The 14,859-nt window shown below is 44.2% G+C and overlaps 1 protein-coding gene across 1 annotated transcript; it reads left to right on the forward strand.

Moving 5' to 3' along the window:
* Positions 1–5,381: 5,381 nt before the first annotated feature.
* On the forward strand, positions 5,382–14,655 carry LOC137358659 (probable G-protein coupled receptor 139). The gene is made up of 2 exons (XM_068024804.1): positions 5,382–5,451; positions 13,748–14,655. The coding sequence occupies exons 1-2, from the start codon at positions 5,382–5,384 to the stop codon at positions 14,653–14,655; spliced, it is 978 nt and encodes a 325-aa protein (XP_067880905.1).
* Positions 14,656–14,859: the final 204 nt, after the last annotated feature.

The following is a 14,859-nucleotide window of genomic DNA, read 5'->3' on the forward strand; positions in this document are numbered from 1 at the left end:
GCCTTTGACAAGGTCCCGCATGGCAGACTGGTACAAAAGGTGAAGTCACACGGGATCAGAGGTGAGCTGGCAAGATGGATACAGAACTGGCTCGGTCATAGGAGACAGAGGGTATCAGTGGATGGGTGTTTTTCTGAATGGAGGAATGTGACTAGTGGTGTTCCGCAGGGATCAGTGCTGGGACCTTTGCTGTTTGTAGTAAATATAAATGATTTGGAGGAAAATGTAGCTGGTCTGATTAGTAAGTTTGCGGACGACACAAAGGTTGGTGGAGTTGCGGATAATGATGAGGATTGTCAGAGGATACAGCAGGGTATAGATCGGTTGGAGACTTGGGCGGAGAAATGGCAGATGGAGTTTAATCCGGACAAATGTGAGGTAATGCATTTTGGAAGGTCTAATGCAGGTGGGAGGTATACAGTAAATGGCAGAACCCTTAAGAGTATTGACAGGCAGAGAGATCTGTGTGTACAGGTCCACAGGTCACTGAAAGTGGCAACGCAGGTGGATAAGGTAGTCAAGAAGGCATACGGCATTCTTGCCTTCCTCGGTCGGGGCATAGAGTATAAAAATTGGCAAGTCATGTTGCAGCTGTACAGAACCTTAGTTAGGTCACACTTAGAATATTGTGTGCAATTCTGGTCGCCACACTACCAGAAGGACGTGGAGGCTTTGGAGAGGGTACAGAGGAGGTTTACCAGGATGTTGCCTGGTCTGGAGGGCATTAGCTATGAGGAGAGGTTGGAAAAACTCGGATTGTTTTCACTGGAACGACGGAGGTGGAGGGGCGACATGATAGAGGTTTACAAAGTTATGAGCGGCATGGACAGAGTGGATAGTCAGAAGCTTTTCCCCAGGGTGGAAGAGTCAGTTACTAGGGGACATAGGTTTAAGGTGCGATGGGCAAAGTTTAGAGGGGATGTGCGAGGCAAGTTTTTTACACAGAGGGTGGTGAGTGCCTGGAACTTGTTGCCGGGGGAGGTGGTGGAAGCAGATACTATAGCGACGTTTAAGAGACATCTTGACAAATACATGAATAGGAAGGGATTAGAGGGATATGGGCCCCGGAAGTGCAGAAGGTTTTACTTTAGGCAGGCATCAAGATCAGCGCAGGCTTGGAGGGCCGAATGGCCTGTTCCTATGCTGTCCTGTTCTTTGTTCTTTGTTCTTTGTTCTTTGTTCTTTGAATGCTGCGTGCATTCAGGTAGAGTGCCCTTAACCTTGTCTTTTTGATATTCTGCATTCTCAGACTCATTGATGCACGTCTTTGTTTCACTGTCTTCTCATGTCACTTGCTACTTTTCTACCTCCTGTTACCAGCTTTACATCCATCCAATTTGAGCTATCCCGCAGGTTCCCAACCCCCTGCAACCTCTACAACAGCACTAGCAAATCTCCCTGTGAGGATGTTAGTTCTGGCCCTGTTAAGGTATAGCCCGTCCATCTTATACAGGTCCCACCTGCCCCAGAACCGATTCCAATTCCTCAGAAATTTGATGCCCTCCCTCCTACACCAATTCTCCAGCCACGTGTTCAATCGATCAGTCCTCCTATTCCTATTCTCACTTGCATGTGACACTGGGAGTAATCCTGAGATTACTGCTCTTGAGGTCCTGTGCTTTAATTTCCTTCCTAACTTCCTAAAATCTGCTTCCAGGACCTCATCCCTCTTCCATCCCAATGTCATTGGTATGAATGTGGACTGCGACCTCTGGCTGTTCACCCTCCCCCAGAAGGATGTCCTGTAGCTACTCCATTACATCCTTAACCCTGCCACCAGGGAGGTAACACACCATCCTGGAGTCACGTTTACTGCCGCAGAAACGCTTGTCTGATCCCCTGACTATCAAATCCCCGATCATTATTGCTGTTCCACTCTCCTTCCTCCCCTCCTGTGCAGTTAAGCCATGCATGGTTCCACGGATTTTGCTCTAGCTACACTCCCTTGAGGAATCATCACCCTCACAAGAATCCAAAATAGAAAACTGATTATCAAACAAGATAGACTCAGGGGACTCCTGCACTGCCTGATTGGTTATCCTGGACTGCCTGTCGGTCACCCATTCCCTCTCTTCCTGCATGCTCCTAACGTGCGGTGTGACCACCTCCCTAAACGTGCTATCCACGCAGTCCTCTGCCTCGCAGATGCACAACAGTGACTCTAGCTGCAGCTCCAGTTCCAAAACCCGGAGCTCAACCTTCTGCAGTCGGTGACACTTCCTGCAGATGTGTTCATCTAGGGCACGTGGTGCGTCCATGACTTCCCACATACTGCAGGATATACATTTCACTTGGCCGAGCTGACCTGCCATACCGTAACTTTGAAAATTATTTATTACAATCAGAAGTAGAATGAGTTACCAGTTACTCACCAATCAGCTTCTTCCCCTGTACAGAAGAGAGAGGCAGCCACTGGAGGCTGAAAAAAGGTAGGAAAAGAAAGAAAGGAGCCCCTCCCTCACTGAACTCCCTCACTCACCAAACTCGCACTTTACACTTTATATTGTGAGCAGTTTTGGTCTCCTTATCTGAGGAAGGATGGTCTTGCAATGGAGGGAGTGCAGAGAAGATTTAATAGGCTGATTCCTGGGATAGCAGTGTTGATGTATGAGGAGAGATTGGGTCCACTAGGCCTATATTCATTTGAGTTTAGAAGAATGAGAGGGGATCTCATAGAAATCTATTAAATTCTAACAGAACGAGACAGGCTAGATGCAGAGAAGATGTTCCCAGTGGCTGGGGAGTCCAGAACCAGGGGTCACAGTCTCAGGATATGGGGTATGCCATTTAGGACAGAGATGCGGAGAAATGTCTTCACTCAGAGGGTGGTGAACCTGTGGACTTCTCTACCACAGAGGGCAATAGAGACCAAGTCGTTAAATATATTCAAGAAGGAGATAGATATATTTCTTAATGCCATAGGGATCAAGGGATATGGGGAGAAAGTGGGAATGGGGTACTGAATTAGACCATCAGCCACGATCTTTATTGAATGGCGAAGCAGGCCCGAAGGGCTGAATGGCCTATTCCTGCTCATATTTTCTATGTTTCTACACTCTGTGCACTCAAAGCAGCTCTCAGTGCAGACACATTTGTTTTTTTCTTAATTTATAGCCCCCCTCCTTGCCGAACTCCCTTCTTCACACACTGTGCCCTTCAACAGCAGTCTGTGCAGTCAAACAGCACTGACAGTCACCTGCAATCATGCTCCCTGTAAATAATGCTGTGTCAGCTCTGATCGAGCTCAGAAACCAGTTTAAGCTAGCAACCTAATTAACTAGCTACAGCTACTCTCGTAGAGCTTGTATATCCCTGTTTAAAATTGTAAGTAGCCAGCCGAATTATCAAACATCAAAGACTGTATATCTTATTATTTTTATGGACTGTAACTCAACCAATCTAACGTTCTCCATTCTGTAACACATTTGTATGCGTGTAAACCTCCAGTTTGTGTGAGAAAGTGAAAGTTGGCATGTTGTTTATTATTTTCATTCGTTCAGTTTAGACATTCCTGTCTGCTGGAGGTAAAGGACAGTATCAGTGTGCTCTGGTGTCCAGTCAGACTATACATTGTCTCCCTTTCCTCCCAATAGGTCATATACAGGTGTTTTGAATTGAGCAAACCTTGGGATAAACATTCTCTGTTTCCTGACTAGTCTGAGAAAAGATCACAAAGCAGTTTTAGAAGTGGGCAGTAGTAGTCTTTGAATAGTCTCTTTCTTTAGGGCATCAGGTTCCTAACAAGCAGCTGGATCTGACACTCTGAAAATGGTGACGCTTTGTTGCTTCAACTGTGCCTTGCAGGGATTGAGTTTTAATCCTGCTTTCTGCAATAGAAGCTCTTCTGAAAGCAGAACGTCTTCTTCCTTAGTGCTGGTGGCCAGCAGGACATTGTCCATAGATTTCACAAACATTCTGGTCGTGAAAAGGTCTTAATAGCAGCAGCCATGTGTTTGTGGAAAATCGTCGACACATTGTGGAGACCTTGTGGGAGTCAAGTCCACATATAACTCTGATCTTCAAATCTAAAGGCAAATTTATGCTGGTCTTCCCTCTGAACGAGATGTTCCAGAAACCGTCAGCAATATTCAATGTAGAAAAACACATTGAGCTGGGTGGGATTGGGGACAGGAGGGTTTGAGTTTCTCACACCACTGGAGAACATGCTGACATGACAGAATTCAATTTCTGATCATCAATAGTCAGATGCCGGCTTGTACAGGTTCTTTTTTAACTGACCAGATTGGTGAATGTGTGGTGAATGAGCTTTTTCTAATATCACCCTGCTGTCATAGAGATATTATCGTTGTGTGAACATAGGGGTGACTATCTTTGAGAATAGGGGACTGTTGGTAGCTGTGGAAGTTGTTTTAAAAAGACATGCTGCAAGCTGACGAAATTGGACTCTGAGAGCTGATCATTGGTGAAGAGGACTTATGGCAGCTGCTTTCGGTGACTTAAATAAAGGTCAGTGAGGAAAGGGGTGATGGGGGAGCCAGACATGAAGCAGGATTGAATAAAGCCAACAGAGTTTTGGTTGAGTTGGAGATTCCAGAAGGAAATGGGTGGGTGGCTGAGAGGGCAGCCAGCAGAGCACTGCAATAATTGCGTTTGAGGGTGAGAAGGACACGGATGAGGGTTTTGGCAGCAGATGGCTGAGGTGGCAGGGTGGGGGTGTGGGTGGGGAAACAAGTAATGCATGTCGGTGATTTTTCTATGGAGAGGATATAGGGTCAGAAATTCAGCTGAGGGTCAAATATGGCTCCAGGCAGGTTCATAGAAATTGTTCAAATGTCATTGAGCCCCTTGAACCTGCTTTAACAGTCTACTAAATAATGTATGATCTGAATCTCAACATTGCTTTCCACGTTAGTTCCATATCACTTGACACCCTTACTTCATCAAATCGAGCGATCTCAGTCATGGAAGCTCAAATTGTCCCAGCATCCACAGAGTTTTGTGTGAGTGAATTTCAGATTTCTACTACCATTCGTGTTAAAAAGATTGCTTCCTGATTTCCCTTCTAAATGGACTAGCTCTAATTTTAACGTTATGTCCCCTTGTTCTTGATTCCTCCATCAAAGGGCATCAGTTCTCAGTATGTAGTTTATTGGATCCTTTCATCTTTTGAAAACTTCAATTACATCGCACCTCAATCTGCTATGCTCAAGGGAATGCATGCCAGGTTCATGCAACCTAACTTCATCATGTCACCATCGAAGCCCGGTATCTTCTGGTACATCTGCTCTTCCAAAATTAATTTGTTTGTTTCAATTACTGTAATTAATATGCAAGGTGAAAACACTTAATTGATCCTCTGGCAGCTGACATCAGGTATAAATATGTCAAGCATTGAATGTAGTGCAGAGCTCCTTATAGAAATGCACGGCATACCAAGAGGTCTGGTGTTTGGCCTTTATTATCCTGTCATTGCAACTATGGGTGTTTCAGGTAAAGTATTAAAGTTATTTATTAGTTCTGGAAATTGTTGTTTAACTGCAACACTGCTCTTGTTTGCTGGTTGTGTTTCTCCCTTTTCATTGTGTAAGCTCTCCGCTTTAACAGTATCCATTCTTTTCTTTAACTGAACCATTGTGCTTTAACGTGGTAGTTTATTTCCTCTAACAGTATAATTTATCCCCACTAACTAGTGCTAGTGAGGCTAGAAACAGAGAGCGAGTGCAGCTGAACACGTGGCTACAGACCTGGTGTAGGAGGGAGGGCTTCAGATATGTGGATCATTGGGATACCTTCTGGGGAAGGTGGGACCTGTACAAGAAGGACGGGTTGCATCTGAACTGGAGGGGCACCAATATCCTGGGCGGGAGGTTTGCTAGAGCTCTTTGGGAGGGTTTAAACTAGTTTGGCAGGGGGATGGGAACCGGAGCTACGGATCAGTGGCTGGAGTAGCTGTTGAACAGGCAGATACAGAGTGCAGAGAGTCTATGAGGAAGGTTAGACAGGTAACAGGACAAAGTTGCAGCCAGTATGATGGGTTGAAGTGTGTCTATTTTAACGCAAGGAGTGTCCGGAATAAGGGTGATGAACTCAGAGCATGGATCAGTACTTGGAGCTACGATGTTGTGGCCATAACGGAGACTTGGATATCACAGGGGCAGGAATGGATGTTGGATGTTCCGGGGTTTAGATGTTTCAAAAGGAATAGGGAGGGAGGTAAAAGAGGTGGGGGAGTGGCATTGCTAATCAGGGATAGTATCACAGCTGCAGAAAGGGAGGTCGTCGAGGAGGGTTTGTCTACTGAGTCATTATGGGTGGAAGTCAGAAACAGGAAAGGAGCAGTCACTTTGTTGGGAGTTTTCTATAGACCCCCCAATAGCAACAGAGACACGGAGGAACAGATTGGGAGGCAGATTTTGGAAAGGTGCAGAAGTAACAGGGTTGTTGTCATGGGTGATTTCAACTTCCCTAATATTGATTGGAACCTCCTTAGTGCAAATAGTTTGGATGGAGCAGATTTTGTCAGGTGTGTCCAGGAAGGTTTCCTAACTCAATATGTAGATAGGCCGACTAGAGGGGCGGCTATGTTGGATTTGGTGCTTGGCAACGAACCAGGCCAGGTGGCAGATCTCTCGGTGGGAGAGCATTTCGGTGATAGTGATCACAACTCCCTGACCTTTACTATAGTCATGGAGAGGGATAGGAGCAGACGGGATGGAAAAATATTTATTTGGGGGAGGGGGAAATTACAATGCTATTAGGCAGGAACTGGGGAGCTTAAATTGGGAACAGATGTTCTCAGGGAAATGCACAACAGAAATGTGGAGGTTGTTTCGGGAACACTTGCTGCGACTCCTGGATAGGTTTGTCCCGATGAGGCAAGGAAGGGATGGTAGGGTGAAGGAACCTTGGATGATAAGAGATGTGGAACAGCTAGTCAAGAGGAAGAAGGAAGCTTACTTAAGGTTGAGGAAGCAAAGATCAGACAGGGCTCTAGAGGGTTACAAGGTAGCCAGGAAGGAACTGAAGAATGGACTTGGGAGAGCTAGAAGGGGACATGAAAAAGTCTTGGCAGGTAAGATTAAGGATAATCCCAAGGCGTTCTACACTTATGTGAGGAACAAGAGGATGGCCAGAGTGAGGGGAGGGCTGATCAGGGATAGTGGAGGGAACTTGTGCCTGGAGTCGGAGGAGGTAGGGGAGGTCCTTAATGAATACTTTGCTTCAGTATCCACTAGTGAGAGGGACCTTGTCGTTTGTGAGGACAGCGTGAAACAGGCTGATATGCTCGAACAGGTTGATGTTAAGAAGGAGGATGTGCTGGAAATTTTGAAAGACATGAGGATTGATAAGTCCCCGGGGCCAGACGGGATATACCCAAGGTTATTACGGGAAGCGAGGGAAGAGATTGCCGTGCCTTTGGCGATGATCTTTGTGTCCTCACTGTCCACTGGAGTCGTACCAGATGATTGGAGGGTGGCAGTGGATGTAGTGTATATGGATTTTAGCAAGGCGTTTGATAAGGTTCCCCATGGTAGGCTCATTCAGAAAGTAAGGAGGCATGGGATACAGGGAAATCTGGCTATCTGGATACAAAATTGGCTGGCCCATAGAAGACAGAGGGTGGCAGTAGACGGAAAGTATTCAGCCTGGAGCTCGGTGACCAGTGGTGTTCCGCAGGGATCTGTTCTGGGACCTCTGCTCTTTGTGATTTTTATAAATGACTTGGATGAGGAAGTGGAAGGCTTGGTTAGTAAGTTTGCCGATGACACAAAGGTTGCTGGAGTTGTGGATAGTGTTGGAAGGCTGTTGTAGGTTGCAACGGGACATTGACAGGATGCAGAGCTGGGCTGAGAAGTGGCAGATGGAGTTCAACCTGGAAAAGTGTGAAGTGATTCATTTTGGAAGGTCGAATTTGAATGCAGAATACAGGCTTAAAGACAGGATTCTTGGCAGTGTGGAGGAACAGAGGGATCTTGGGGTCCATGTCCATAGATCGCTCAAAGTTGCCACCCAAGTTGATAGGGTTGTTAAGAAGGCGTATGGGGTGTTGGCTTTCATTAACAGGGGGATTGAGTTTAAGAGCCGCGAGGTTATGCTGCAGCTCTATAAAGCCCTGGTTAGACCACACTTGGAATATTGTGTCCAGTTCTGGTCGCCTCATTATAGGAAGGATGTGGATGCTTTAGAGAGGGTGCAGAGGAGATTTACCAGGATGCTGCCTGGACTGGAGGGCATGTCTTATGAAGAAAGATTGAGGGACCTAGGGCTTTTCTCATTGGAGCGAAGAAGGATGAGAGGTGACTTGATAGAGGTGTACAAGATGATGAGAGGCATAGATAGAGTGGATAGCCAGAGACTTTTTCCCAGGGCGGAAAGGACTATCACCAGGGGGCATAATTTTAAGGTGATTGGAGGAAGGTTTCGGGGAGATGTCAGAGGTAGGTTCTTTACACAGAGAGTGGTGGGTGCGTGGAATGCACTGCCAGCGGTGGTAGTAGAAGCAGATACATTAGGGACATTTAAGCGACTCTTGAATAGGTACATGGATGATAGTAGAATGAATATGCAGGTAGTTTGATCTTAGAGTAGGTTAAAGGGTCGACACAACATCGTGGGCCGAAGGGCCTGTCCTGTGCTGTACTCTTCTATGTTCTATGTTCTATGTTCTAACAGTGTCACTTCTCCCTTTTCATGTAACATTTTCTCTCTTTCATGATATAATAGCTCCCATTTCATTATTTAATTTTTTACCATGAACGTTAATGTAATGTATCATTTTACCCCCTTTTAAAAGTATCGTGTTTTGGTTTACTGTTGTCACTATCTGTTGTGTTATTGGCACCGTTACTGTGGGTGAATGGTAACAGTAACAGAACATCTTGTATTTTTATCACCTTTAACATAGTAACACAGGTGAGTTATCAGATAAAATTTGATCCATGACCCCATCAGGGGACAGGTGACCAAAAGCTTGGCCATGGAACTAGGTTTGAAGGAATGTCTAAAGGGCGAGGGAGATGTGGAGAAGCGGAGATTTCTCTGAGTTTCTAAAGGTTAAGGCTGTGGCAGCTGAAGGCATTCTTTTATACGAAGGGCATTTCCACTGTAATTTTAAATTCCAGTGGATGATACATCAGCAACTGTACAGATGAGGAAGAAGTGGGGTCTGTTCAGCAGCAGCTTTAGGGTGAAAATGATTTGCTTCTGATCCCAGGATTTCATGGCACCAATGTAGGATGCATTCACTATGTAGTTATGGTTGCATTATTGGTACAAATTAGATCAAACATTTGTGATTCTGACCAGATTTATAAATAAGGTCAGTGACCTGAAATCTCTCCACAGATTCTGCCTGACCTGCTTCAGCATTTTCCAGCATTTTCTATTTTGTTTCAGATTTTCAGCACCACAGTATTTTGGTTCTGTGTTATAAATAATTGAACCAATTACTGATGGAACTGTGTAATCGTGAAGCTGCTGGTTGAATTTAAGCACTGGATTTATTCATTCTAACCATGCTTTATTCAATTAATTTGCATGTCCTCAGTATAACTGCTATTTACAACAGGACCTAATATCACAAGTGTATTCTCAACTGATAATATTCACTGCTGAAATAATCCCAGCTGAATGTAATGACTGACTTGATTGAAGTGATATTATTAGGCAGCGAATTTTTGACAAAACGGAATCTATCAGCCTTTTTATTAATGAGTCTGTATTTCCCATAACTCACGCAGCACTGGGTTTCTGCTCTCAATCTCTAAACCTATTCATAGGTTCAGCCTGGCTTTCTTCTTCCACATAAGCTGTTGCTGATGGTTCTCCAGTGACCACTGCTGAAGGCGAGTGTTCGTTCTGCTCCTTGTACCTGGAAATGTCCTGCACTGCCAGCACGGATGTGTTAAGGGAAAACTGTGTTTTTAGCTAACTTGCTAGAGTTGTTTGAAGAGGTAACAGAGAGGGTTGATGAGGGCAATGCTGTTGATGTGGTGTACACAGACTTCCAAAAGACAGTAGACATGGAATAAAAGGGACAGGAGCAACATGGGTATGAAATTGGCTGAATGATGGGAAAGAGAGAGAAGTGGTGATTGGATGTTTTTTGGGCTGGAGGAAGGTTTGTAGTGGAGTTCCCCTGGAGTCAGTGATTTGAACCTTGCTCTTCCAAATATATATCAGGTGCAGACACAATGGGCCTTCTGTGTGATACAATTCTGTGATTCTGTGATTCCCATCGTCTTCATTCTTTTCTCAAGGTTGAGGGTAGCTGCATAACTGATGGCATCTCTCACAAAGCTGAAAGTTCACTACCCACGTTAGGATGAAGCTAATACTTTATCCTGACAGTGCAGTGCAGTACTGAGGGAGTACTGCATTTGTAGGAAGGGCCTTTCTCCGAATGAGACCTCATCATCTGTCAGTCCCGCTAGATCAGCAGGATATGAAGATCTCAGGTGACGACTGACAGAACAACTGGGCATTATCACTGAGTCCTCACCAAGATTCCCAAACACAAATTCACAAAGTAATAATTATCCATTCATCCCTACGTTGTTTGGAAATCTTGGGTACGATTGACTGATGTATAATTTGTATAATATAATTTTGATAATGTAATTTAACAGTTTGGTCCTCAGCAGGACATTTTTGGTTTAACTGATAGTTTTTGTCCTTTACTGCTTGTTTGCAGTTTTATTGCCATTCAATTTATTATTTATTCTCTTAAATATCTCATTCAATACCTTTATTTTTCATGTCACATAACCCATTAATTTATTATTAACTATTTCACTTGCTCTTTCAGATCTGTTCATTTTCTTGTCTTTTTGACATTCCCACGTTGATTTCAACGGGTTTCTTATTCTCCTTATGTTTCATTGTGTTACATTACATTTCCATGTCTTTGGTCAGTCTCATTTTCAATGCGAATGATTATTTTAAACAGTGTTACGAGCAGGTGAGGAAGGAGTCTAGGGATCCCCCTCAGCATTTTCCTGGTTTGGCCGTAACGGGGTTTAACTTTTAAAACACTGTTTTTTTTATCTTCCCCTCAGTGAGTCCTTGCTCACTGCTCTCCAACTGTCATTGTAAAGGAATCAACCAGACAGGTTTTCTCAGGTTTAAACAAGAAAGGTGTGAGTTTATTAACCTTAAAAATCTAACTCAGTTAAAACTACTAAAAATATGCAACGCAACCACACTAGCATGCACACATGATAAACGCCACACAGATAGATACAGAGGAGGGGAAAGAATTAAAGGGGAATGTTTGAAGTAGTAGATGGAATTCAGTTACTGGTTTTGGGTTGGATGTCTTTGCTGTTAGTGAAGTCTGCAGTTCTCGTTGGGGACCAGTGCACACTTTCCAACTTGTTTCACAGTTTCAGAATGCTGCAAGGGTTTTCTGTCTTGAGGCTTAATTTACTTCTGTGGGTTCCTGGAAATTTGCGTGAGTGAGAGAGAGAGAGAGACCTTGCTTCTCTTTGGTCTTCAAATGCAGTCTGACTCAAAACTGTACTGTGAGCACAATTCAATCAATTCCCAGGTTGGCCAGCAGGTTAGTCATGTGACTAGCTCTTTGTTTGAAATGGCATCACCTGCGTTGTTTGTTGAATCTTCAAAGCTCACCAGACACACACAGTGGGGGTGGCAGGGAGTGGGGTTGGGGGTGGGGTGGGGGAGGGGTGGAATTCTGGATCTTACACAGACAATGACTCTCAATGTCTTTGATCATCGCTATTCACTAAACCCATCTGGCTAATTGAATCAGGGAGCACTCCAGGCAACTGTCTCTCAGAATGCTAAAGTGCAGCCATGTTTTCAGCCACTGCTCTGCAGTCCTTCTTAAACAAATTATGTTCAAGATCCAGTAACAGTTTAAATAGTGTTCCATGTGATGAAATGACTATGTTCCCATTTGGCTGGTGTGGGTTCTGTCAGACCTCTACATCCGGCTGAATGAAATGTGACATTAGGGGGAGCATTTCATTATAAATTAGAAGGAAGAGAAATTACAGGAAAACACACATGCACTTCTCTCATTCATTCTCAATCATTCAGAAATCTTAAAATTCTTAAAAGAGTCAGTCTTTCCTTTGTCGGAGTGCTGCTTTAACCTGCCCCTTTTCCTTTGAGGTGGGTTGGAGATTGTTATATGTTGCCCAAGGGGTTCATAGTTTCTTTACTATCAGCCTGCAACACGTTGGGAATGGGAATCCCAATAAACATGTGATTTTTGGGGAGGTTTGAAGTTTGGCCATTTCCATGATTGTCTCGGGTGCCTTTGTTCCTGTTGAGGTCTGCAGGAGGATGGTTAGATTTAATTATCCCTGGTTTGTCCGGGTGTTTGTCCAAATTCTACTGCACTTCCCTGCGGCACTTCGACTAGGGGAGGCATCACCCTCACAGTTTCTCTGCCCTCTTGAAGAATTTCTTTGTCCTTGCAGGTTTCTGTAAATGCTGTCAGCAACTCTGGTGGGGTGCTTCTGGTGTCTGCATTTACATAGGAGGATGTGGGTCTAGTTTTTCCAACATTTCGGGATTGGCTGACCTGACAGTAAGGGTTTTCATTTGGGAATCCGCCCAGATTTCCTTTAACCTGTCCCCTTTGTCCCTGTTTCCCCTTCCCTCTCTAAACTTTTCTTCAACCTGGGCCTGTCTATCCCCTTTTGTTCTCGGCAGGGGTCCCTTACAATGCCCCAGCCCTCTGCTAGAGTGTCCTCAAAACGCCGGTACAGGGCGTGGGGTGCAGGTTTCACTGTAGGTGAGGGTTTCTGCTCAACCTGGCACATGTGGCAACTCCTACAATACTCCACCACATCTTTGTGGAGTTTTGGAGAGTCAAACTGCTGTCTTCTATGGGCTTTGGTTTTTCATATACCAACATGTGCAGCCACTGCTCATGGGCCATTCTCAATAATTCCCTCCAGTACCTCTAGATGGAATTTAGTTACTGGTTTTGGGTTGAATGTCAAGTCTTTGCTGGAAGCTAAGTCTTGCAGTTCTCATTGGGGACCAGTGCACACTTTCCAAATTGTTTCACTGGTACCAGAAGTCTGCAGGGGTCTTCTGTCATGAGGCTTAAGATACTTATGTGGGTCCCTGGAACTTTGCATGACAGAGAGAGAGAGAGAGACCGTGCTTCTCCTTGGTCTTCAAGAACAGTTTGACTCAAAACTGTACTGTGAGCACAGTTCACTCAATCCCCAGATTGGCCAGCAGATTAATCATGTGACTTTTTCTTTGTTTGAAATGGCATCACCTGCGAGGTTTGTTGATTCTTCAAAGCTTACCAGACACACTCAGTGGGGGACAGCGGGGTGGGGGGGTGGGTGGTTCTGGCTCTTACACAGACAATGACTCTCAGTGTCTTTTGATCATCACTATTGACAAAACCCATCTGGCTAATTCAATCAGGGAGCACTCCCATTGTCTCTCTAGGCAACTGTCTCTCAGAATGCAAATGTGCAGTAATGTTTTCAGCCACTGCTCTGTGGTCCTTTTGAAATAAGTTATGCACAAAGTCCAGTTTCAGGTCAAATAGTGTTCCATATGATGAAATTCATATGTTTCCATTTGGCAGATGTTAGTTCTGTCACAACAGTGAAAAATGTGTTCATAGGTTAAGGGTCAAACCTCATCTCAAGATCAAATGCCAAATCTGTAAATTTCACACAGAATCCTGTCAAATAAAAGGTTTTGCTGGGAGTCAGCTCAATAATGTTTCTGCTCTCTGTCTCTTCCTCCCATAAACATGCACATTGCCTCTCTTTCTCTATTACAGCTAACTTGGCAGTGATTGTGATTCTGTCCCGAGGAAGATGTGGTCTCTCCAGATGTATCACTTTCTACTTGATGTCCATGGCAGTGACGGATCTCCTGGTCATTATCACAGCTGTGATATTAAACCAGATTGTTGGTATTTATTTCCCATCCAGTTTCCTGTTATTCACTCCGGTCTGTAGCTTCAGTTTTGTGTTAATGGCTGCAAGCATTGACTGTTCGGTCTGGGTAACTGTCATGTTCACCTTTGATCGATTTGTAGCCATTTGTTGCCAGAAGCTAAAAACAAAATATTGCACCGTGAAAACAGCAGCAGTGGTTATAGGGACAGTTTGTGGCTTGAGTTGTTTCAAAAATACATTTTGGTACTTTATCTATAAACCTTTGTATGTGATTAATAATAAACCGTGGTTCTGCAAAATTAAGTCAACATTTTATACCTCACCTGCATGGGCTGCTTTTGACTGGATTCACTGTATCACAATTCCTGTTCTCCCATTCATTCTGATTTTACTGCTCAATGCTTTGACTGTCAGACACATTTTAGTGGCCATTAGAATTCGTAGGAGACTCCAGGTCCGCAGCAACGTTGAGAATCAGAGTGACCCAGAGATGAAGAACCGGAGAAAATCCATCATTTTGCTCTTCTGTGTCTCGAGCAGTTTTATCCTGTTATGGTTGCTGTTTCTTATAACTGTACTCTATGTCCGAATTGCGAAAATTACTTATTTCTCGGGTTCAAATTACAGTGGATCAATTTTTACCCTGGAGGAAGGAGGATATATGCTTCAGATTTTGAGTTCTTGCATAAACCCATTTATTTATGCAGGGACCCAGAGTAAATTCAGAGATGAGTTAAGGAATGGGGTGAAATATCCATGGACTCTGATTGCTAAATTATTTAAATAACGAAAATAGTAAAATTCATAATGAGTTGCACCTTGTATTTCATCCTGTACTCTTCCAGTCCATGTCACATGCAGCCTGTCCTGTCATATACACAGTCACTCACTCTGAGATACATGTTACATTCTGTGGTGCAGTAGCAGGCCAGGTGAGATCACCTAACTCAGCACAAGTGGAGAATAAAGATCATGCATTTCCCAATCTGTG

The sequence above is a fragment of the Heterodontus francisci genome, chromosome X (assembly GCF_036365525.1).
Source record: "Heterodontus francisci isolate sHetFra1 chromosome X, sHetFra1.hap1, whole genome shotgun sequence".
NCBI lineage: Eukaryota > Metazoa > Chordata > Chondrichthyes > Heterodontiformes > Heterodontidae > Heterodontus > Heterodontus francisci.

What these genes read in the sequence shown, in the direction of transcription:
- LOC137358659 (XM_068024804.1), top strand. Translation starts at nt 5,382, where the DNA reads ATGCACGGCATACCAAGAGGTCTGGTGTTTGGCCTTTATTATCCTGTC. An exon ending in TGCAACTATGGGTGTTTCAG is followed by an intron (nt 5,452 to 13,747) that starts GTAAAGTATTAA and finishes TCTCTATTACAG; the next exon opens with CTAACTTGGCAGTGATTGTG.